At 44.8% G+C, this 24,843-nt stretch overlaps 1 protein-coding gene across 2 annotated transcripts in view; it reads right to left on the bottom strand.

Annotated features, from left to right (window-relative positions):
- SUFU (SUFU negative regulator of hedgehog signaling) overlaps window positions 1-18,253 on the bottom strand; it is a 92,953-nt gene extending 74,700 nt beyond the window's left edge. Inside the window, exon 1 of one of the 2 annotated variants that reach the window (XM_009277821.1) lies at window positions 18,125-18,253. In XM_009277821.1, coding sequence (XP_009276096.1) covers window positions 18,125-18,225 — 101 coding nt within the window. In that variant the 5' untranslated portion in view covers window positions 18,226-18,253. The remainder of the gene's footprint in view (window positions 1-18,124) is intronic. The other variant, XM_019471734.1, reaches the window with a different exon arrangement.
- Between the last annotated feature and the right edge of the window lie 6,590 nt (window positions 18,254-24,843).

The following is a 24,843-nucleotide window of genomic DNA, read 5'->3' as shown; positions in this document are numbered from 1 at the left end:
CTCATTCTTAAATTAACAGTTAAATCTTAGAAAAATCCTACTTGCATTTAAGAGATTTCTATTTAAAGATTAGATTTAAAATGTTTTTGAATAGTTAATGGTCACAGGCTGATGAAAATACACTGCTTTGTTACAGTGAAATTTTATATACATGCAATTCACCTGTATTGTGCAGCTGTTCCGAGATAACAGTCTATAAAGTAAAAGTCTTTGATCTGTTTAATTTTAGGTTGGCAATTTGTTTTTGAAGAAATTGTGACACATGTGGCTTTAAAAGCTTGCAATTATTTTAGAAATCCTTTATATTTAATTCGGACAAGTCTTTCATAGGAAGAAGTAATAATATTCTAAACGTAATTAGGATAGTCATTTTCAGTTAGCATTTTTGCCAAAGCTTTTGCTTTTATTCTTAAAAAAAGCATTGTATTTGAAAGTAAGTTGAATGTAGTTTCAACAGCTGCCATAGAATTTCTCCCAATGAACAACGGACCATAATACAGGACCAGAGCTCCTGGCCAAGTTTTAGAGGATGCACACGAGAATGGAGGCAGACATGAGCTTCAGGAACTAAATAAACCTATACGCCTGCCACATGCCTCTGACTCTTGATCTAGTGAAAATCAGAGAAGAATCCAGTAGCCGAGTTACGCAGTTTGGCTTCTCTTACGGAAGTCCTTTTCACTAGGAAGTGAGTGCTTACACCGGCCACGACTCCAAAATTTGTGAGGATAAGGATGCATCAGTCCGCTGGCAGAGAGGCAAGTAGCAGCCGCAGCCAACAAATGCATGGGAAATGAATTTGCCCGGTAAGAAGCCCGAGACCTCCAGATACACATGCCGTATGAATGGAAGACCAAGCAAATGGCTTTTTATCCCCTACAAGGATAAAGAGACTCCTCCCTTATATCTGGGCCATCAGCAGCTGCTTATTCCCCCAAATCACCTGTGTCCATTTTTGTTCAAGGCCTTACCAACAAGACAAAAGATGCATCTGTCATAACCAAGAAACCCATCCATGATCGGGGAGCTAATAAAGTGAGATTCCCCATAAACAAGTTGATTTATACAAAGATGTTCCATTACTTCCATGTGGAAACACTGGATTCCCATGGCAGCTGCCTCCTTGTAGGGTATGTCCCCACTGCTTGCGGGTTATCTTAGGAGGCTGACGAGGAACTGGACAAAAAGGGATCTGCCTTGCAGGCTTGTAGATGTTCAAACTCCTGCTCCTTCCCAAAAGTTCCCAATTTTCACCCAACTTCCAGAAAACTTCCAGAAAAGTCAACCACCTTCAGCCATCCACAGTCAACCAACAAGCTAAAAAAAAAAAAAATAGTTCCAGAAGAGACAGACTGAACAAGCCTCATTTCCATAGAAAACTGGGTGGAGGGGTGAGGATAACCCATAGATGGAAGAAGTCCTGCTAAAGCACACAGAAGCCAGGTTTGCTCATGACCTCTTCCATCGACCCCCCAAGTTCACTGCTACCTGCACCTGTACTAACTTGTTCCCTTCCAAGCAGGCAGCAAAGTGTCCACAGCAGGTTAGCCTGACCCCAACTCTGTGTCAACTGCGGAGGTAACACATTTTTATTACACACTTTTTGTTCTACAGAAGCAAGATTCTGGCACTATTTGGGGTTGGTTTCTTTGTGAGCAAGAATGGTGGGGACTGGGGTGGTGGGTTTGGGTTGTTTTTTTTTTCCTTTGGTTGGGGTTTTTTTGGTGGTGTTTTGGGTTTTTTTGGTTTTGTTTGGGTTTTTGGTTTTTGTTTTTGTTTTTTCCAATCTGAGTGACCAATTCAGACTACAGCCAATTTAGAACAAAGGCTTTGGAGCTCAGTTCAGCATCTCAACACTGAGGTGCTTTGCAGGTCATTTCTTCAGGAAAACAATTACAATACAGCAGTCCAAAAGTGCCTCAGCTTTACAGTAAGATGACAATCTGAGATGGAGCGTGTGTAGGAAGGAAACCTCAAAATTAGTATTTTGTGTCTGTGCATGGCCCCAGGTACATAAACTGAAAGCTTGCAACACAGCATTAAGTTTCTGTACTAACAGATCTGAATATTTCACATAGTTTGGTTTACGCCTTGGTTCTGCTGAACCTTGCAGTTTTGAGTGAAAGTTTCTTTTAAACACCCCTAAAATGCTAAGAAGGAAAAAAAAAAATTCCGTATTTTGCCCCAAAGCTAAAGATACTACGAAGAGATGCATGGATCGTATTGTGCCTATCACCGCTTTGCCCCCTCCAACACGAGGGCACATCACCTTTATAGCCAACCCAACTGCAAAGCTGCTAGCTAAGTTTTCACAAAAAACAAACACTGATAGAGAATTCTTGGCTTGCTGCATGCCCACTGGCACACATCAGATAGTTTTCTATTATGACTACAGCAGTAATGGAAGGCTCTGGTATCTGCCAAGTCAAATCCAACCCTATATTTAATATTAAAACCTTATTTTGTCACATGAACAAAAACAAACCTTTTGAAACCCAAGGTCATATATTACGTGCCATTCTTTGGGTTAAAACTCTCTTTATCTGTTCAGCAAATCAGCTCAGCAGAACAGACCACATTGCAGCACTGCACATACGCTGAAGGAGCCTGGCTTGTTCCTTTAATGAGGTAAGAGTTTCACTGATCACGATATTTAGTTCCAGCAAAAGAATCCAAAGAAATAGAGGCCCCTTTATTTACAGAGCCATGCGGCCGGACCCCCTGAGCCCCCTGCCACCCCACACTATGCCAGGCCCTCTCCTGAAGCCACACACAGAGAACTGAAAAGCTGCTCCCCTCTGCAGCAGAGTACCCAGGGCGTTTTTCACATCAAATAACCCAGCTTAAGAGGATCAAAAGCCAAACTAGCTCTTTGCTTTAAAAGCAGCTCTGAAAACCAGAGGCTCTTCAGTTTAAGTCAAAGCTATTTGCCAAAGCATTTTCATTCTCACTTTTGCAAGGAATGAGAGAAGGTTTGCTTCGCTGCAGTGCAAAATGGCTGTATTTCTGAAATTCTGCTTTTGAAAGCTACACAGCTCTGGACAAGGAGCAGAGTGTACTAGGTGTTTATTTTTTGAGAGTTTAACAGTATGTGTATATAAATATATTAGGTGAACCAATCCCTGAAAACGGGAGTTTACGTAGGGAAATGCTGGCCCTTCACTACGATTATTTCATCCAGGGAACAAGAAGAAATCTCTTTCAGGGTATTTGGGGATAGTTAGGGCTGCACTTTCAGAAGTCACAGCTCCACTCTCAGCAACTCCAGGGAGATAAACCAGGTCTCTTCTGGGAAGCGAGGGCAGGCTCACAGTACTCTGGACTGACTTGTCCCAGGTCAGTTTTCAGCTCCATCACCACTACTTTTGTGAAGACGCTTAAGGTGCAATTAGGGAGTTGAAGCAAAAGGCATTTGCCCGCATCTTCTACAAAGACAAAGCTTCCTGCTCTGCCGCTGGTGAGCCACTCTGATACAGTTTTGAAGGCTGCAGAAATACAGTATCACTACATTTCTAAGCCTGGCATCAGGAAGAGCTGCTGTTATTTCCATCAGAAAGCAGTTTTAATTCTACCACCACCACCCCAAAAAAAAAAAAAAGCCACAGTAATTGTCAATCCATAGCTTTCAGTACTCCAGATCAACCTATCAGGACATTTTAGAAGTTTGAGAAGGTGGTTAAACCAAGCTGATGGGCAGTGCCCACCACTCTGCTTGACAAGACCAAAGTACTTCAAGGCCCAACTCTCACTAGTGCTTTAAGACTGAATAGCTAGTAACCATCCCAGAAGATTTTTCTATTAGCTAGCAAAGATATTACTGTTAGCAACACAGAGGACTGGCGTAACAAAAAGCATCAGGGTACTCAATGACTGACTTCACAGGCACTCCCTGAGAAAAATCAAGACATACACCATTTCCCTTTCACTGCCCACATCTGCTTACAAACAAGCAACACAAAGGGAGGTCTCCTGTCTAAAACCCAAGGAGAAGCCTTCAGCAGGCTGTTACAGCCATTGAGTTGAACACCTTAGCGTCTCCATCTCCCAGGAAGAACATCAGGCACGAACTGATGTGCACCAAACAAGATTATGCAGAGAGCCGGTCTTCTGAATTCAAGTTCCAGGTGCGTTACACAATGTCTTCCCACTATAGGCAAATGAGACTCAGATTCCAGAGCTTCGGGGGGAGGGAGAAAAAATAAAAGAAGTGACCCTACCTAGTGCTTCCAGCATCTTGCCTAACAGGAAATGGTTGGTTTTAGTGCAGCTGTCAAACAACCTAAAAGTCTCATTCGAGAGCCCTGACGGCGTGCTGGGACACTCCTGTGAAACAATTTCTTAAGAAAATAGGCACAGCAACCCCCCTACATGAAAGGCTCAAAAAGGATCCAGAAAAGTTTTTTCAGCCAAAACCCACCTGCCTACTCACATATTCTCCCGGATTGCCTCCTGGCATTGAAAAAAGCATCAATTTTAAAGAAAAACACATAAAAACATCTGAGAGAAGCAGGGGGTGGTTATCTGGACATCAGATGGTTATCTCTTCAGAGCACTCGACAGGAAATTCCATGAGCTCTCGCCACCCTGAACCTGTGCGCAGGGTCTTACTGGACTCCTTTCTAGCTTGATTTAAGAAGAAACTTCATGCATAAGCAGGGCAAATACAAATGCAAAAAGAACACGTGCTCAAAGATTTCTGTTCATGTAAAATCAAGGTCGGAAAGTGACTGACACATGGTGCTCGAGACGTCAGACTATGGCTATGCCCAAAGCTATTGCTTAGGGCTTGCTCTTGCAGTACATCATATCAAATGTGTAAGCCATCAGCCAAATGGAAAACCTTTCTAGAAACAGTAACTTAAATTGTTTTTGGAGAATTATTCCAACATCTGAATCCAAACAGATGCAGAGGCACTCGCTCTGCAGTTATTTGGAAGCGGGTTTCTCAGCTTTCCGAAATAGTCATGTAGGATCCACGTAGAAAACTTAACATTGAGATAGATCTGAGTAAAATTTGTTAATCAATTTGTGCTGACCAGTATGAAAACAGAACCGTGCTTCACTGAGCTACCATTCAGTGAGTGAAGTGCTGTTACAGGGCAGAGGGGGAAGAGGAGACTTCAGTTTAAGTTTCACTCACACATACACAATGCTGATTTCACACATTTTACTTTTCAGCTTCTTCAAAACCCAGCTGGTGACAATCTTGCCCCTGAAGCCTGGAGATTCACAGTTTAGGTTTTGTTTTTAAAAAATTGTTTCTGTAAATAACAAATGTTGATACAACAGATAAATTGATTTTTCCTCTAAACCTTCAGACTACAGAGTCAACTCAACCTCACTCCTAACTCTGCAGACACAACTGTCTTATGAGAGATAGTGTCACCTGAACTACACGATAATACAGTAAGGATTTCCAGCAGCTTTAGACGCAAGCAGCATGGGAATTGTGTGCATTTTGTAGACCTGACAGACTGGCCACTTTTTAGACACCTAAATCAGTCAGGCATGTGAGAAGCACTTGGCACACAAGTGTCATTAAAATGTGTCCACACCACAGTTGCCTACATCACATGAGGAAAGGCTGAGCACTGGGTTTGTTCAGCCTTAATAAAAGAAGGCTAAAGGGAGAGGGGGGGATCTTATTGCTCAACTACCCATTGGGAAAGAGAAGGGAAGACGGAGCCAGACCTTTCTCAGAGATGCACAGCAAAATGGCAAAGGTCGATTCCAGTTACATGTATTTGGAAATCTCTTTCACGTGATAGTGGTCAAACCCTGGAACAGGATCCGGGGAGACTGTGGAAGTTGGCCCTCTGAGCAGGCATCAACTGGAAACTTTTGGAGGTCCTTTCCAACCCAAGTGATCCTATGAAGCATCACAGCCAAGAACACAGGTATGAACTTTTACTACTGGTACCCTGTGTCCAAAACTGAGCTGGCAGGACTCACAGCTGATAATTCACGAACACATGAGTTAAACTGGTTTGACAGAAGTCGTTACTATACTCAGCTCCTGCCCAGCCACGTGGGAAACAGCTCCTGAACTATGCTCTCTCCAGCCTAGCATGTTAAAGTATACCACCATCAGTTTTCAGGTCACTTTAATGTGCTGGGCTGCAAGTTAAGGCAATTTAGGGGTTGCTTCTTTGAGGTTCAGCTGTCCGTGCCACGAAAGTAGTAGCATCTGGAAGAAGGATAGGATCCTGCTTAGCTGCTGGACATTAATCCCTTTGATCTATAGAGGCTTGGACGCATGACCATCTCATTCTGGAGAGCACCAACACACAGTCATACATGTAAGGACAGTGCATGTACATTAAGGGCAAAAGGCTGTAACGGCCCTGTCGGTGCCAAAGGGATCTATCTGCTTCATTATTAACACTAAGAGTATTTTGAAGTTTCTTGACTTAAAGTCCTAAAACAGCATCCAGGTGACCTAAGTTTGAATCCCTTGTCTGCTACAAACTTCCCATCCTCCTCAACAAGTTACCTAGGAATTTGATTCTCAGATGTAAAATAATGATATTTCCCTGCTTCAAAGAGTAATGTGACATGCTTATCACATAGGAAATGCTTATATACTCCATCTATCAAGGTCACAAAAGCTGGGAAATTAACTCCACATTCTGCAGAGCATGGACAAATACTGAACACGGGAAACGACTAAAATAACAAAATATGAAACAGAAGGTTGCATGGGATGTGTCACTCTCTACCCCAGCAAAAGACGTCCACGTGAGGGCAGTTTACTTTTTATTTTCTTTGTTTTATGGTGCATGGATGTAGCTATACCAGTAGATGATGGTTTGATCTCCCATCACAGTCATAACTAAACTGACAAGATCAAACCATTTCATCTTCACGATTCCCAAAACACGTATTTAAAAAGAAAAAAATCTATGTGAAATCAAGTGACTAGAGGACTTTCCATGCTTTTCAGCTTGAGGGCTCACACATTTCTCCACAGAGCCACCCGGGCGTCCCACCTCACAGCCAGCAGAATCCATCCCAACCAGCTGAGGTGTCCCTGAGAGCAGGTTCTCAGCCACCACCTGCAGCACGCTGCAAGCACAGCTAGCACCGCAAGTGAGGCTGCACTTCCTGGCACTGCAAGAAAGTGCAAACAGCCTCACTGCAATGGCCCGGGGAAGTTGCAGCAGAGTTGCATCATCTTAATGCCCACTGAAAGGATCTGGAAAGAATAGCTAGGAGTACAATAAGGATTTACTATTGCATTCACAGAATAAGGGCCAGGGAACTAGTGAAAAAGAAAACAACTTATCAAGATCTGTACTTTAACATTTTATTTAAGCTGTCTATTTATGCTGCACTTCAGAGCTACTTATCCTTCATTTCTACAGGGTCCAGCAGAACAGTGTTCTCATTTGGCCTGAGCTGGAGGTGATTCTGCAAACACAGCATGCAGTCACTGTGCTATACAGTGCACAAGGAAAGACAACCTTTCATCTGCACACGGATCCCATTTCATAGTAGGACGGAATCCTTAGCTCTGATGTGCTGGTCTTTGCATAGTCTGCAGGGAATGATAATACATCTCCAATACTTTACCTAAGGGCTCAGCTGCAACCTCACCTGGCAAGAGAACATAAGCGAAGGGCCAGTTTGAGCCAGCGTGGCAGGAAGGACGGTATTGCTGTGCTTGGTGAGCAGCTGGGAAAAGGGCACCAGCTTTCCTTGCAGTGTCTGCTGGCTCCTTCCTAGCTCCTACTGTGGAAAGTTCTGCAGCTGCTGGGAGGAACCCATTCGCATAACAAAAGCGGCTTTCAAAAGCAGTATGGGAGGGTGGAAAGAATAAGAGAAAAACCCAAAGCCAGAAGCTACACTGACAGCTACAGTTAGTTTTTTTCAGTATTGCCTAAAAGTCACAGGCGAGGATCAGGGCTCCATGTTATGTAGAATACAAACACTGGTGTCTCCCATTACCTTCCTGCAGGCTAAAGAACATAGGTTAAAAAAAAAAAATCATGCAAGAAACAACTTTAACACACCCTCTACAACATTTTTAGGACCCTGATAAAAACTAAGCTCTCAGCTGTGCAATAAATGAACTCGAGGCATAATAGGTATTTAGGAGCTTTTAGGAGCCTGAACTCCAACAGATTTCAACAGGAGTTTAGGCACCCGAGTATCCTCCTGGATCTGGGATTCAATCCCCGATGTTTCACTTCATTAGCTGTGGAAATCTAGACAATACTTCCCTACTTGCTGAGCTGTTACATAGTCTCATTTCATTGTAAAGGGTGCACTCAAAAACATACCAATGAGCACCATAACAGATCTTAACCAATTAAACAGGCAGGAAAAAGCCCTTGAAGTTTGAGCCATAATTCCAGGGAAAAGAAAGCACCAGACTGCTGGTGAAAGACTCCCAAAAGGGAAACATGAGACAGTTGCAACAAAAAGTCTACTATAAATATATATATTTTTAATTTGCCTTTAAGTGTTAAGCTTCTCCTGCAAGACTATGGTTCCTTTGAAGCGCTGGAAGCTTCCAGAGGTAGGAATCATAGGCTGATATTTTCGATCTATAGAAATAAACACCTGGCTTGTGAATGTTACACGGACTCCACCCATTGTAAGACAAAATCCAAAAGGATAAAATAAATCTTGGCCTCTAAATCAAACAAAGGAGCAAAGAAAGCATCATTCCTCCCCTTCGTGGGTCCAGGATCAGCCCTAAATAATAGCGGCAAAATAGTTTTGCCTCTCAGCGAAACCACTTCAGTTATGGAAACTGCAGCTCAGTCTCTCTCACAAACAGAAAAAAAGTTGGGAAAGAGATGTCAACTTGCAGCGTATTTCAGTACCGCTTACTTTTTAGTGCAGTAAGCACAAACACGCTCCTCACGTTCCTGATCACTTTAGGAGGAATAAGCTATCCAGTAAAACAGAGTTCAGCGTACAGCTCATCACAGCCGCTCTGTTACAGAAAATCCCCCATCCATCTCTGAACACCAAATTCTTTGCTTTTCTGCCTAATGTTACTCTTCTGGGTAAAAAAGAATTCAAGGCCCAGAGACATATTATTTTTGCGTAATAAAGTTATACATATGGATTCAACTTAGCTAGGAAATGTCAACTTAAGGCTTGTCTTCATGAGGAAATTTACTGTAACTAGTCTACCAGTATAATTATATTGCTGTAGTTCTACTGGTAAAATTCCCCTGTTGAGCCTTATTCATAACAACAGCCGCCTTTATGGTTTATTTTTGTCGACCATGCCAAAAAAGGCCCCTGCTCCAGAAAGGCCACAACAATTCACAGGAGGGGAGGGGAAGGAGCTATGCCAGTGCAACTGGAGCAGTAGAAAGAATAACAGTATAGAAATGGCAGTATTTCTCTGTGCTAACAAATTATTTGCTACAAAAAAAATTAAACGTTGTAAGAAAACTATACTGTACATCAGATATCGTTGCAGGTAAGGTATGTGCCAGGTTTATGCCACATTTCATAGCTTTGGTAAAGTTCCCCAAGCCGGACACTGCTCTGCATCAGCGCCTCCATGTGCATCCTTTTGTCTCGCCTTCTTCCCAGCTGCTGCAGTGCATTTCTCAGGCATACGCTCTTTCCCCCATTCCCTCACAGGAGTGATGCCTCGCAGCCCAGCAACTGCCCTGGGCCCCTTGGACAGAGCACTGACCGTCCAAAACAAACGGGTGTTAAAGACCAGCCCCTCTGGTTTACAGTTTGCATCTTCAGGGACAAGGGGTAGCTGCAAAGCAAACAGCACTCTTTGCAAAAGGGATTTTAAAACAATTGCCCTTCACTTCAGCAGTGCAAGAATGCTGAGCTAGACAAAACAATGAGCCATCTGTGCGCTCTTCCCTCCTTCCCTTGTCTCTACCCTCTGGGCTTAAATCAGAGCTCCCCAAGAATGGCCGAGTCCCCCTTTACCTCCGCCCACCCTGTTTACATCCTGCAAAAAACAGTTTTCCAGCCTTTTTTTGTTTTTTGCTTTTTGTTCTTAAGAGCCCTTGCAAAATCTTCCTTTAGACCTCAGCCCTTTGTCAGGTGGTATCCCATCTACCCAGCTTTGTCAACTGATCAAAAAATGCCTCCCACCAGCCGATGTGTTCCTTGTTTACCATCCCTGGAGGCACTCAGGAGCCCTAGCCACCCCTTTGTCCAAGGAAGGGAATACCATCTGAATGGGAGACCACCAAAGATTTGCAGCCCTCTTTTGTTTGCCTAGTGTCACTGCCTATTGGGCCTCGATTCAAAATTGAGATGACAGCAGAGAGGCAGCTGAGTTTGGTAATCGCTATGGAGTTTCCAGCTTAGGAGACAGAAATACCAACAGCTCAAATTTTCAAATAAAATTGGTAATTTTATTACCAATTGTAACCACTGTCCCATCAAGAAACACAGACTATTCTAGTACTAGTCACAAAGGCATGTTCCCAACGCTAAATCTGCATTGAGGAAAAAAGGGGATTAGGTCTGAATAACAGCATTCAGATGCATCTCTTCAAACTTCCATTTTGTTAGTATCATTATTCCAGCAAGCAAAGGGATAAAAAAAGTCAACCCTCCTTTGATCTCACAGCCGGAATGGCCACACAGCTCAAAAAATGCTTCTACCTTCGCGTCCCACCAAAAAAAAGCCCACTATCTTTTAATTCTTGCTTTTTAGAACATCCTAAACAGATCTTTATCAAATAAAACAATCTTTCACTAGAAGACCCAACTTTGATCCCCAGTCGCTCCTCTTCCCAGCAGGCTGAACTGGCTGGGAGAGCAGAGCCTGCAAGCTCTCCCCCATCATTCAGCACTAACCCAGCTGGGAGATGAGAGTAAGGAAGCCCTGCCTCAGGCCAACTCTCCTCTCATATGCCAAGATCATAAATGTCGAAGTTCTGCTGACAAAAAGAAATCATCCAGTTTGAACACCATGCCCGTTCCTCTGCATGGCAGCAAGAGGCTCATCTTACCCGGATGCACGTGCAGATGCGCTACTGAACAGGATGCGGGGCTTGCCTTCAGTAACGCTCAGCTATAAACCTACTTCCAATCTTTTTCCTTTTTTTTTATTGAAAACAGGCCTTCTTGTAAATTCAACTACCATGCTGTAAATGTTAAACGAATTTCCTTCAATGCTTCAAAAAAAAATTCCAAATCTAGCACAGTTCAAGCGTGCTCTCATCCCAACCTCCACACACAAATACAGATACACCACAGCACAAAGCGGACTTCTCTCTGTAGGTGGCCTACATATTTCATATTAACAACGGTGCTAACTACCTCCAACAAATGACATTTGGAAGCCAAGTGCACTCTGCCTGGGAGGAGGGAAAAAAAAAGATTTCCCCATGGTGACCATAGCTTCAAGGGAGGTCTGCATCCAGCAGAGAAACACAAGTCTTAGTCCTGGTGCATTGCCTCAGTCATCGGAGGGACACCGTCAACGGGGCGCGTAAATAGGCATGACATTTGGTTTAACTGTTTTTTGCCTGGGAAATAGGAACTTGAACCTTACATGATCACACTTGTGCTTCTTTAAAACGTCTCCACAATTTTTGAACTCATTGGTCAAATTCAACCAAGTTCCTCAAAGGAAGAGCTGTTCCCAAAACACCACATTTCTACAAAGCAGGCATAAACAGCCAGACAGAAGAGGATCTATAGGCGCTCCCAGTTTCTGTGAAAGCACAACTATATTTCTAGATACCAGAGAATCCACACAGGAGAGAGCTGTTACAAGTACCCTAATCTTGGGAAAAGCTCAGTCTAACTCATATCTTTATAGACGCACAAAAAAAATCCAACCACAAGACAAGTCCATTAAAAAACAGATCTTATTACCCCCCTACAGCTATGCTACACATTCCAAATTTGATGGATTCTCAAATAAGCTATCATTAAAAGGAAATACCTTTTTTGTCACAGAACTCCCTAATTCCGTGGCCTCTCCCTTCCCACTCTGCCGTGAACATTCCTCTCCCCTCTGCCTCAGAAAAAAGACCAACTGGAAAAATAAGCATTACATTTGGGGCCAATCTCTGATAGACAAATGAGACCTAGGAAGAAAAAGGAAGTCCAGAGTATGGTACCCATCTTGCACTCTTGTTCATCCAAGTCCTAGCTCTTGCACCTCTTTCCTAAACTGATGCTTACCGATGTCCTCTCCCATGTCATTCCCTTTAGCTGGGGCAGATGCTCCACCTCCAGCAACAGTACACAGAAGAAACATTTCTTCAGTGCGCTGGCTAAAGTTCAGTTCCCACAGAGGAAGCCATGGCAACACGAAGCAGGAAGATACGGAGACCTGGAAGAAGCTCCTCAGGATGACCATAAATCCCCAGAATTTCATTGCTGCGGTGGCTGTTCCCCACAACCAATTCATCACAGTCACACCTCACAGAAGTCTGACCCAGGAGCAGAACCACTATTTTCTGATCCTCAACTTGAGGATATGTCCCCAGAACTCAACCTCACTTCCCTATTCCATGTGCTGAAGCAGCTGCCACACAGCTAGCCCTGACACAGCAGGTGTCCTTTAACTTCAGAGCTAATAGCCTAGTGAAACAAAATTAGGATGAGGAAGGGAGGGGTTTACACATCTATGCTATTATTTTTAAGGAAGTCCTCAGGTTCCTCTGTGTGAAGCATGCTTCAACACCACACTTGAAAGAAACTAGACACCATGAAAGGTAGAAGAAAACCTTGGGGTTTTAATAATTTCCCTTGAATTCCAGGCTCAACTCCCAAACTAAACTGATTTGATCTTTCATCTCTTCAAGGTAGATATGCTGAACTCTACAAAAGTTGTTTCAAAATCTTACCTGAAACATGGATCCACAACTACCGCTACCCCTCTCTAAGTTACTGTCTTCCCAAAAGCCCTTTATTTTATTGTATTTTCATGAAAACAAAGAGGGGCAGAGTCAGTCTCCACCATTTTAAAAGCATTCACTGTCACCTTGAAGTTTGGTGTAATATTTCAGTGGTGCTTTAGGCATGTGGTTTATAAAACACTTAGGGACCCATTAAATACCAAAATTTAAAGCTAAAGGCTGGCAAGCTGAGGGCAGTGAGCTTTTAAATTTATGAAAGGCTACAGAACTAAGAGGCCACTAAAGTGACAGCTGTCAGCACTACTCCATCCTACATTCATGCAGGCTCAAAGGAGAAGCCAGCACGCACTCAAAAGAAAGAGAGCACTCGTTCCAACTTTCAGGCTATTTTCCAAATACTCTTTTCAAATTCCTTTCATACTCGGAAAAAGCCTTCCAGAAAACATCCACCCCTCTGCAAGCCTTGCATTTGTTACCTGATCCAGTTTTGCGCTCTTTTTTCTTCCTCCCAGCTCTAACAAGCATCCTTGCCCTTTTACAAGTTAAGGTCATTCAGAGGATCTATACAAGCCAGCAGAACACAAGCTGGACTGGAGATCTTGAAAGGCTCATGCTTACCCTCACCTTTAATAGGGAGGCACCACCCACAGAGACAACACGTTATCCCGGCATGCACCGCTCCCTCCTGATCCAAATGGTAAGTAGCGCAAATCAAAAGGACCACAGCAAGTTGGAACCTGTTGTCTCCGCGGGTGGTACCCTGCATCTGTATTAGAGATGAAGGCAGCTGTAATCTCTTCGGTTTTATGCAAATGGGATGCTATGCTTCAGCTCCTGGCTAGCTGCCAGGAAAAAAACAAAACAAAACAAAAAACACCACCCTTGTCAATATGAAGTTTGTGTAGATCAGGAAACCCAATTATTGGAATTTGCATAAAAAGCTAAACATCAAAACACAGTTGGCATGTTTCTTCTCAGGATGTGGGAAGGCCACAAATACAAATCTTATCTCTTAACCTAGCCATAATTTAAGCTTTGCTTTCTATTGTGGCTCTGAATTACAACCTTGCAATTTTAATACAAATAAGACTATTCAAGGTTTTCAGGAATTCTATCGCACCACGGTTCTCATTTTCCATGCACTTTTTAAACTGTCAACAAAAAGGGTGAGCACTTGAACTGCAGGAACAGTTAACTGGAGATTCAGCCTTGGCCTTACAGCTAACTGGAGATAGAAGTCAGTGTGGTGAAAACACACATTGCTTCCTAGCTCTCTGGACAGCCCTGCAAACTCCTGCACCAGCACAACCCAGGGCTGGAGCACGCCGTGGCACCGCAGTAGCTGAAGCTGGCGTTGCCACTGATGGATTCCAAGTCCAGCTACACTTGTTGACGCTGCCTTCCTCAGGCACTCATTCTCCACGTAGGCAGAAGTCACCATCACACCTGGAAACTGCAGGAAGGATCAGGTGCCTGTGCCCTGGCCATGCCGACAGTCTGGCATCGGAGCACGAATCTGCAATTGCCAGCTGAGGCACCGCGCTTTGCGCGGACACACAGGGACACGTTCCTTGCTGCTGACTTTGCTTCAGAAAGCAAGAACAGTCCAAAAAAAGGCTCTGCTCTAACCCTGCTGAGTAGATTCAAGAAGTTACACATCGGGTTTGATTTTGAAGTAGACAGAAAAAGTTAAAAATGGAGAATAACTTGCAAAAGTGTCCCGGAAGGATTTCTGCTGCCACTCAAGTTGTGCAACATGCTCGACTGGAGAGACTTATTTCCATGCAAGCAGCTTGGTGTGAAATCCCACTGAAAGGTCTGTGGTTCCCTAATGCTGTCATGATGTCATGATTTAGGATTTTTAGAGCAATCAGCCCAGCACAGCTGGTATCATGGTTGCCATTATACCATGAAACACTGAGTGGTTTTAAATGAAAAAGGTTTCCCCATTTGAAATTCTTAGATTTCTTCCATCTTTTTCTGTGGACTCTTAAAACCAGACCAGTTCTGTAAGCAGAGTATAGCTGATATTTAAGCAGAGCAGGAAATAGTGCTGCTTTAACTGAAAATAAATCTGTCAACAAGGAGGCACAGGGAGAGCTCCACTTCAGACTTTTCAGGTTCTTATTAAAAAATATAAATTAAAGTAAACATTTTCACGTTACTTGCTACATCTGTTTGCTATTCCACTATAAATAAAAATATAGGGGCCTCCAATTCAGCATTGGTTCACTCAAAAAAAAAATCAAAAAGCCCTTTTCATTTAATACTGCATTATAATTGGTCTAGATTGTACTGTATTACCAGAAGAGGTCCACAAGAAATAAGCTATACGTTACCCAAAGTCAAGCTGGGAGATTAAAAAGACCTTTGGTAGTGTACTATCCTTCCCTTTCTAAAGGATGAAGGACAGCAAGGCTATGGAAGCACACCCCTATTGTAGGAACCTTGCTGGCTGTCACGAGCACATCCAGCTCTGCACTCTTTGAAGAGAGAGTTGGGAAACAAAAAAAACCCACAAACTAAACCCTATCTCCAGAGGCCATGGCAGTTGAGGAGAGTTCAGTGCCACACCAGCTTTAAAAGAAATCTTCCAAAGATTTAAACAACTCCCCTGTCACCCCACGTTCCTGCCAACCATCCTGCAGCACACTTTACCTGGGACAGCAGAATCCCAAAGTCCTTCAAGCAACAAAGAGACTGATACCCATTTTCTTAAACAAGGGCTTTATTAAATTCCCTGCTGGAGAACAAGAGGCTCCCAAGCGCATAGGAAAACCACTACATTCCTGCAGTGTGCACCCAGTGCCGGTCTGTTGATGTGCAGTTCACGTGGCAGTCGCGTTTCAAGAGTAGTTAGCAAACAGCAACTGCTGTTGGGAGTAAAAATTGCTGGTGAGTGCCGAGCTCCTTCGAAAATCTTCTCTTAGCCTGTCTGCAGTGCTTGCCTACCAGGTGATAACTTCAGGTTCAGTGTGTAAGAGATGTGTAAGTTTTGACAGCTTTACCACATGCATAACTGTCTATTAAGACTATACGCCATAAAGGCAGAGCCAGCCTTCTCAACAGCACATGCAATATTAAGTTCTGTAGCTCCAAGAATGAGGCCAAGAATAAGGCCAAAATAAAGGTGACAGACTGCTGACAGCTGAACATCTCAGGGCGAGTGACACAGGGACACCCTGCTCTGGAGCCAGGAACACAGTTCCTGCCACACAGAGAGAGGGGAAACACGTGCACGTGCCCAGGGCACAGAGATCACTTTGACGGATCTGAGTAGGTCTGTGCTCAAGAGGTTGCTGCCAACGTCTGCAAACCAGTGCAGCAGCGAGGGCTCGCTATTTGCTTGTAGTGCCCAGCCGCAGCAGCCTCTGGCAGCGTGGTGCCAGGGGCAGCCAAGGCACACCAGCTCTCTAAACCTCCTCCAAGGCTCACATACATGCAGAGCACTCGGGGACTTCAGACCTCCCAGAGCATGGCGCAGACTTTGCTCCTGCTTCACTCAGCAGGCCTTGGAAATCGCCTGCAGCCTGTGTCTAGAGATGTGGTTTTAATTCCTGTGCCCTGTAACCAGCAAAAGGCATATTCTGCTATCTCAATCTGAATTTCCAGACCAAACCATATGACAGCATGAAAAGTTAGGTGGCTTCGTGCCAGGAAGTTGTTTAAAGTTGTGACGTTCCACCTGTGTGATATTTTCCTCTTCCTCCTCCAAGCTTTCCACTACAGAACAACATTTTTTGGTGTATCACACAGGTTTTGGGACTGAGAAGCCAGAGGACGTGCCAGGGCCAAGAAGACAGTGTCCTTACATTATTTGCTTCTTCATTCATAAAAACACATCACCCCTCACATCTTGATCTGAGACCCTCATGTCCACTCCCTGCTCTCACCCGAAACCATCAGGTAAGAGTCTGAGCAAAGAGAATAGTCTCACCATGGGAAAGCCTCAGGTTGACAAGTCACCAAAGAGAGGAAGTCAGCACAGCACTTACTCCCTCCAAAATTCAATTCCAGCAAAATGAGGCAGGCAAACACAGGTCACCTAATCTTGGCAACCTCAAGTTTTCAGTGGCAAAGATGATATCTTATGATCTGAGAACAAAGGCACCACGTGAAGGCCTGCATGTCCATGGTGGGGTCTCTTGTGGAAGCGAGGGAAGGAAGCCTTTAACTTCATTTCTTTCACTTGCCCTACCTTTCCCCTGCCCCAGCAACTAATGGCTGCGGTTTGTTGCTAGTAGATGTGTTGGTTAAATGCCTCAGGCAGATCTCAGTGACACTAGGGTCCTGTATAAACTCCAGTCTTAAAAGACTTGTCTTCTGAAAAACAGTTCTGTTACCACAAACATGAGAAAAAAACCCAAGAGAAACTGCCTTGAGGACATGGGTAAGTTTAAAGAAACTGCCTGACTGCTGCTGTTGCAAGAGAAGCACCTGGGTGAAAAAAAATGGTGGCTGAATCTTAACCAAGACAAACAAAAGAGGGAAAGCTTGGATGAAGAAACTGGGGCCTTTGCTGCACCATTCACCAAGGACATTTACCCCACAAGTATGAAACAGCGCAAAGACAGTTTCACTAAACAGCAATAGTAGAAACCTTCTGCCATTTCTGGCTGGTTAAAAGGCCACGTTCACAGCCCCAAGATGATGACAGCTTGGCTACTCCTACTCACTTTAACCAGTGTTAAAGAGCAAGGTCAGTAAAACACAGACAAGAATAAGGTTAGACCATGCTGCGTGCCTGGTCTAATACAAGATGCCTGCTAAAGACCATCCATACCAGCAAGCTAAGACAATCATTTAATTACTGGAGAGAAGACAGTCAAACAATTATAATTTTATGCTTCTGTTACACAGATTGGCACTTTATACAGCAGCCACCAGGGTGGCAGTCCGCTGACAGTAACACTGCTGTGCCAGCAATAGGAAAAATGCCCTTACAGCAGTTTCCCAGAGGAAGGCATTTAACATGCACAGGGATGGGTCAGGATTTAAGCATATGACCATAACAGACTACCAAGAGTGAAAAACACAACAAGACATTCAGTTAAAAAAAAAAAATCACTCAGCTTTTAACACTAACAAGGAAGTACATTGCATTCAAAGCCTGCAGAGGGGAACATAGTAACTCTTCTACATCCAAGAACAGGCACACGTCACCCCTTGTGAGACCCTGGCTATGGTATTCTCAGCAGAAAAACAGCTGTTCAAATAATATGAACAGCAGGGCACGGTTTTACCTACACTCCTGCAAATGCAATGCAAAACACAACACGCAGCAACAGAACTTAAATGACACTTACTCATGTACTCTGTTGTCTCCATACAAGTCACTTAACCCAAAGCTGACGTAGTGCCAGTGCTCAGGAACATTCAACGCTGGGTTTCCCAGGTTTCTGTACATGCTAACGTAGTCCAGAGGATCAGGTCCCCCCAACCTGCATTAAAACCAGAAAGATTCTTAGGTAAGTCAGTTTATTCAAGACACATGTGAAGTCTCCACAGGTGCTACAAGGGGCTGTACAAAGACCTGCTTTAAAACATAGCTAGTGACAAAAATTAAACTAGCATGTTCAAGTTACCTCTAAAAAAAAATTTAGGAGAAAGGTTGGGTTAAGTCCAGAAAGCTTCAAGCACAGGAAGGCAAAGTGCATGTGTGCAACTACTACAATGTTTTTAACGTTAAAGCATAAAAACCTCTGGAAAATCATATTAAAGCTTCCACAGAACACAAAGAAAATTGGAAAATTGTACTAGTAAAAGAGCAATAGCTGTATCTGCACTGCAAGCTCTTAATTCAGTCCAGAGGCACATACCTCAATTAAAAAAAACCAAACTTGACACTATTCCTCAAAGCAGAATTTGAAATGGCTAAGTTTTGAGGAGAGTAATCCATACTTCTAAACATAAACATGACAGTTAAAATAGTGGAGGAGAAAAACATTGATTCAGAAAAATTAGTACCAGAACTTTTAAAATACACTAGGTGCATTAATCAAGAACAGGTAAAAAGCATCATTGCAGCCTCTGCTTCAACATTAGAACAGGTTCCTTAAAATAACATTACTTAAAAGTCAATACAGCACAGCCAGACTACATTAAGCAGCAATCACCAAAACCTGCAGCCCCGCTTCCCATTACAAGGCACAAGGAAACAAGGCTGGTGTGCCAGCAGAGCAAGCACAGCACTCTCCTCCTGCCGCTCGCCATCACGTCTGCCCGCACAGAGGCAGGTCAGCTCCCCACCGAAGGAACGAACGTGCTAGACTGTTTTGCTCGCTGTTCACCCTGTCAATCATAAAACACACAGGTAGAAGCAAGCAAGAAGAGACAAGACATCAAACCACCTACCACAAGCATTTACAGAATAGTGTGAACAGCTGTTTAACTGTTTCCTGCCTCCAATTAACTTTTTCTTCAAGTAAAATACTCTCAACTGCTCCAAACAAGAAAATCCAAACTAAGATGACCCCCTTCATTCAAACCACTTATTACACACCAATTCCCCTCATCTGCATTGTCTGTTCAGACCCTGACTCTATCATCTGCAGGGCATGCCTGTGCTTCCATCACTAGCCCTGGGTGTTTGTGTATCATCATTATGCACACCACAACTGCTGCACAAAAAGCATTTGAGCACCTCAGTTTTGTTCCCTGATTGAAGTACCACTGCCTTACGTCAAACATTGGCAGACTTGGCAAGAAATACTTTCTCAGCATCTAGAGCAGAGCCGCCCATCAGCCTCTTGTAGCACCCTCCACCACCACTGCTCCGTGCCTCCTCGAAGTGTTTGTGCTTCACATGTGGAGATCCGTACCTTGCTTTACCAAGGAAGCTCTGGGATGATCAAATAGCAAAGCTTAATTGCAATTATCCCACTTAAGGCAAGCACCCTTCTCAGAGTCCCATCTAGCAGCACAGAGGAAACACTGGCGAGCATTTCAATCCTCAGGCATGAGAGGGTAACCAGGCTGCTGGTAGTAAAGCCGGAGTTAGACCCGTCAACTTCAGAAAACAGGCAATCAGTGCAGAAGATATTTAACCCTGAGCTTGCACAATTACCCCTAGATCACAATCACCGAGTACAGCAATTTCTTTAAGTTCATTTAGGAGACACCCTTGAGAAAACAGGGTTTTTCAGAGTTGGGGTAGCTGGCATTGCAGAACAGAGGTGCTAAAAAATCACTTTGCAATTCTGGATCAGCCTTGCCACAGAGCTGCAGCACCTGGTCATCTCCACAAGAGATTCTCCAGAGGAGTAGTCACCATGGCTGGACAGATGGATCCAACCCTTGCTGGTAGCTCATCGGTCTGGCAAGAGGCCGGCACCCAGTCGAGCTGACATGCAAAGCACCAGTAAGATGGTGTGTTGCAGGGTGAGCTCTGAGGAGGGTTAATGCACACAGGGACTCCCTGAGTTTATCACCTGTAGGAAAGATTGTGCCAGGAAGGGCCATGAGAGCAGGTTTCCTGTTGTTTCCAGAAGGCACCTACATACTCCACGCAGATTTCTAGTGACAGTGATACACTATTTGAAATCCTCTGCCCAACCTTATCAAGTCTGTACTAAGTAATATATCAGCTTGTTGTATTAAAAGGCCTGTGGGCTCTCTCCACAAGTGTGCTGTGCTGCCTCCCTCCTATGGCTGCAGGAAAAAAAAAAAAAGCAGAGCAGGGTTATCTAACATGAGTGACTTTCCCTAGGACAGCTTCCCTCCTCTTAAGTCACATAAGGCCACCATGGTGGCTCCAAGCCAGCCCAGCTTCCCAGTGGGTCAGTCAAAGATGCAGCCCAGGATACCAGGGCAGGACGGAGGGGGTGAGCATCCCACCGCCAGTAATGGCACTGAGTCCATTGGCAAGGGTCAAGTCAGAATTATGCAGCCTTCTCATATGACAAGCTGCATCTTTATGGCATAAAAGGCAAACTGGTGAGCAAGCATGGGGAAGGCATGTTAGACCCTGGGATGGAGCAGAGTTTGATCCTCAGTGGCAGCCTGGGAAAACCCAAAGTCTAGCAATAGCCTGAAACACTCAGAAAAAAAAAAAAAAAGAGTCCCCCTCTGACATACCCCATCTCCACCTGTTCCCTCTCACCGGCACTAGGTCACAGTGGAGGCTGTCTGAGATCTCTGCCATAGATACCCATTCAGGTATGGGTATCTGAGGGCTGGCCCCGGCCAGCACGCAGGCTCCCCACAGCAGTAACTCCCAGATCCGCGATGGAAGCAGCCAGGCGGAAGCAATTCCAGCCAGGATAGTCACTCACCCCAAGGAGTGGCAGTGAACAGCAGCAGCCACACACAATTGTTACCTGACTGGGAAGACTCCAGAGCGAGGGAGGTCAATACACTGACCAGCAAACCAGTGTGAGCAATTAGCAAGTGGTCAGAGCAGGTGCGTAGGATTTGCAATGAAGGGAAAACACCTCCACCTGCTAAACAACAAGCATCTCACACACACACAAAAGCTGCTTCCAAACTTTGACACCTTAGATGTCAAACGATTCGCGCTAGAACACTGCAGAACACAGGCACTTTGACACTGACAACACACAAGACAAACCTTTAGACTGCCCTCTTTCAGGACAGGGACTGCTCCGCATGCACGCTCCTCCCCAGGGCTACTCAAACGCATTCGTCAGGTCTGATGCAGACAGCAAGCAAGTCCTGCCTAGACTGCACCAGGCAAGCCAGACACCTCTCCCTCACTCCTGCTGGCAACCTCGCGCTTCTTTCCAAAGGCCAAGCCTCTCTGGGGACCTGCAGCACAGTGCTACCCGGGAGGCGGCTGCGGCAGCATGGCACCAGCCGGCTCGGGGGAGCCAAGCTCTGCCGTGCACAGAGCAGACCCGGCCAGAGTTAGCTACCCACCGGTTTACACACTGCACAACAATCCAGACAGACCGTCTTTACTCCCTGAGAAATTTGGTAGACTTGGAAGAGAGTTAAACAAAAAGCCTGCAGCAGTGACTAATTAAATTTTGAAAAATACGCATCCAGGCCATACACCTATCCCAAAACCGCTGCAACTGCAGGAGCATCCAGCACTAGCTTTAAACCAGCTATCTGGAGCACAGCTAGTAACGTACCCATGGCAATAATGCCCAGCAAAGGCTAGTCAGCACAGATATTTATCCAGTTTCGGTAGCAGGTTTCACTGCTATGCTAACTAGTCGAGTGCCGCTAATGCCTGCTGTGGTACATCCTCCCGCCCACAGCTGCTGTGGCAGGGTTCGACCTTGTATCACAATCTACATATCAGTACATGCGTTCACACAAAGAGCTGGAAGCGTTGGAGGATTTTATTAGGAAGAGCCCAACTTCAAAGCCAGAGGTACAGTACAAATTTGTTACATTCTCTATTCATGGAGCTCATTCAGGAGCAAGAAGGGCAGCCTCGGGGGAAACCCGGTATTTGCATCTGCACCAAAAGTCTTCTTTTGACTGATGTTAAGAGCGCTCTGAAGTTTCTGTGGAAGGAGAAACCCAAAGTGTGCAGAGAGGAAAGAGCTCCACAATGGGAAAAAATTGGAAAATTCCCAATCCATTCACCCTGAAAAGTCCTCAGTGGATTGTTTGTAGTCACTTCCCAGCAGCTGACAACAGGCCTGCTTTTCACAGCTACCTTTTGACAACCCTCCAGAACTAGTTTGTGATCCCCAAGCGGCTGCAGACCAGTGTTTTTCGAGTGGTTTTCGAGTACATGGCCTAAGTTCAAGACAGGTGATGAAAAACCAACAGTCCAGCCCAGATTCTGCCTATTTCAAAACCTACCACAAAGCAAGGAAAGTACAATTTTATGCATCAAGGTATTTCACTTAGAGATATTCAATCACGTTTTAAAAATAAAAGCAGATACTGGATATCAACAGAGAGAAACTCCTTCTCAGCACATGCCCTTTATAAATAGAGCCAGGAAATTTTCCAAGAAGTTCCAATTGCAATCACGAACTCTCTCCCAAGATATGCAAATAGCTTTTAAAAAAACCCCACTAGTTCCATGAAATAATCCACGCAGCTAAACCCCTTCATTTAATAGGTATGCGATTCTGCAGATTCTCCAACATTACGAAGCAAGGATCTGCTCTGCCGTGCAAGCCAAAGAATACAACTTCAGCTCCCTGAACAAAGAAAAAATTGCTATTAACTATAGAGAAACTGATACGTATAATTAAAAGCTGATTAGCGTTACAGTATTTCTCCTAAGGCAGGGAACTTTGTTCAGCGATTTCCTCTTCTAATCCAAACCAACTAATAGCTGACAGCCCAGGCAGAGGACGACAGACTAGCGGAGAGCAAGCAGTGGCAGAAGTCATTCTACCATACTTAACAAAACCAAGCTCCAAGTTTCATCTAACAAAGGGAGAGAAAGCACCTGTAACGTCCACATAGACTCCACCTCGCACAAGAATTTCCTGCACAGGACAGCAGTAAGAAGCTCACCTCTGATTTCTACGAGCAAAGCTCTCAGCTCCTGCTGCCAGCCGAGCTGGCAGTCAGAAGAACTGCTAAGTGGAAAATGCCAGGATAAACAGGCCTTCGCATTACTTCTTACTTGCAACCGGCCACCACTGCCAACAGCAGTTTTTCTAGTGTTTGAGCTCTAATTGCAGTGAAGCCCTAATCAACCCCTTAAGCAAACAAGCAGCAAGGTTTCTTCCCAAACAAGGGTCTCTGCCATTCTTCATTATAGACCTAAATCTTCCTCCATCCCACACAAATCTTACATCACTCTAGTCAGTATTGTTTTAAGCTGTTGACAGAAAAGAAGTGCTGACTCCCAAATCAAGGTGACTGGAAACTCATCAAGCTTGAATATCTTAAGATTAGAAATAGGTGTAAAAACAGTCTGATCAGACCACCACCGAAGCACTGCAGTACTGACCCACACAGATGATTACGAAATTATTTGTATTTTGAGGTCTCAGATTTGCAACATCTTATCTCAGCCCACTGTGTCAGTTTAAGTACAAAAAAACCCCTAAGCAGTAAGGGCTAACAGACATATTTCTTGCTAGAACCGCATAAAACCCCACGCTTCTTTGGAAGACAACAGCAATGGCTTGGCTGTCAGAGCAGAACACAGGGAGGATGTTATTCTGCTGTTGCTCAGGACTGAGCCAGATAGAGACATACAGGTTAAAGTGAACTGTAAATAAAGAAGTTGAGCATTTACTAAACTTTTTCCAAGTGCTGGACTAGGGACTGGTCAACATCAGGTCCAGCAAACACTCAGGGGTTACCTGATCACGTTCCTTAGGCCCAGAAGAGGGGGCTGAGCAGCAAAGCGACAGTAAAAAGCAAAAGGAACTCCTCTTTGCAAAGGGCTAGACACTAAACACTTATCTCGATAGCTAAACATCCAAGTACTTCCTTCATGCCACTCTCCCACATAAACAACTGCTGTTACTGGTGTCAGACACTGTGTCAGCAGAGACGGTAAGCAGCAGATTCGCAGTCTGCAGTAACACATGGCTACACAAGGGCAAGAGAAGCTGGCTCTGCCCCGTGGGTTTTACGGGTACATGCACAGCACGCATCCAGCTTGGAGGCTGGAAAGCAGGTTCACTCTGGTCAGTGCTGGCCATACTCGAACCCCAAGCTCCAGGCCAGAAGACAGAGCTCATGCCTTCTGTCCAGGAGGGGAAACTCCAGCCCCCCACCCTCCGTGGGAACGCCTCCACTGAGTAACACACACTCCCTTTTCCCATGACCTGCCCCAGCCAAGGCCCTCATCAGCCATCCCTCACTCAGGGAAGCCCCAAATCACCCCAGAAACCCCAATACATCCTCCTGTCTTCAGTGCACCCCTCCCCAGACCCCTCCTCCTGTTCCCAGTGCGTCCTCCTCAGGAAACCTCCCCAAGATATACCTCCCAGGCACACAGTTGTATCCCCAATGCCTCCTCCCCCAGCCCCACCGCACACCCCCAAACCTCTCGCACCTCACCCCAAACTCAGCACGCAAGCCCCAGTCCCTCTCCCCTTGCTGCAACCCTCCCCAGCCCCACTGCCTCCCC

The sequence above is a fragment of the Aptenodytes forsteri genome, unplaced genomic scaffold (genome assembly GCF_000699145.1).
Source record: "Aptenodytes forsteri isolate BGI_AS27 unplaced genomic scaffold, ASM69914v1 Scaffold15, whole genome shotgun sequence".
Taxonomy (NCBI): domain Eukaryota; kingdom Metazoa; phylum Chordata; class Aves; order Sphenisciformes; family Spheniscidae; genus Aptenodytes; species Aptenodytes forsteri.
This window is presented reverse-complemented; position numbering and strand designations above follow the sequence as displayed.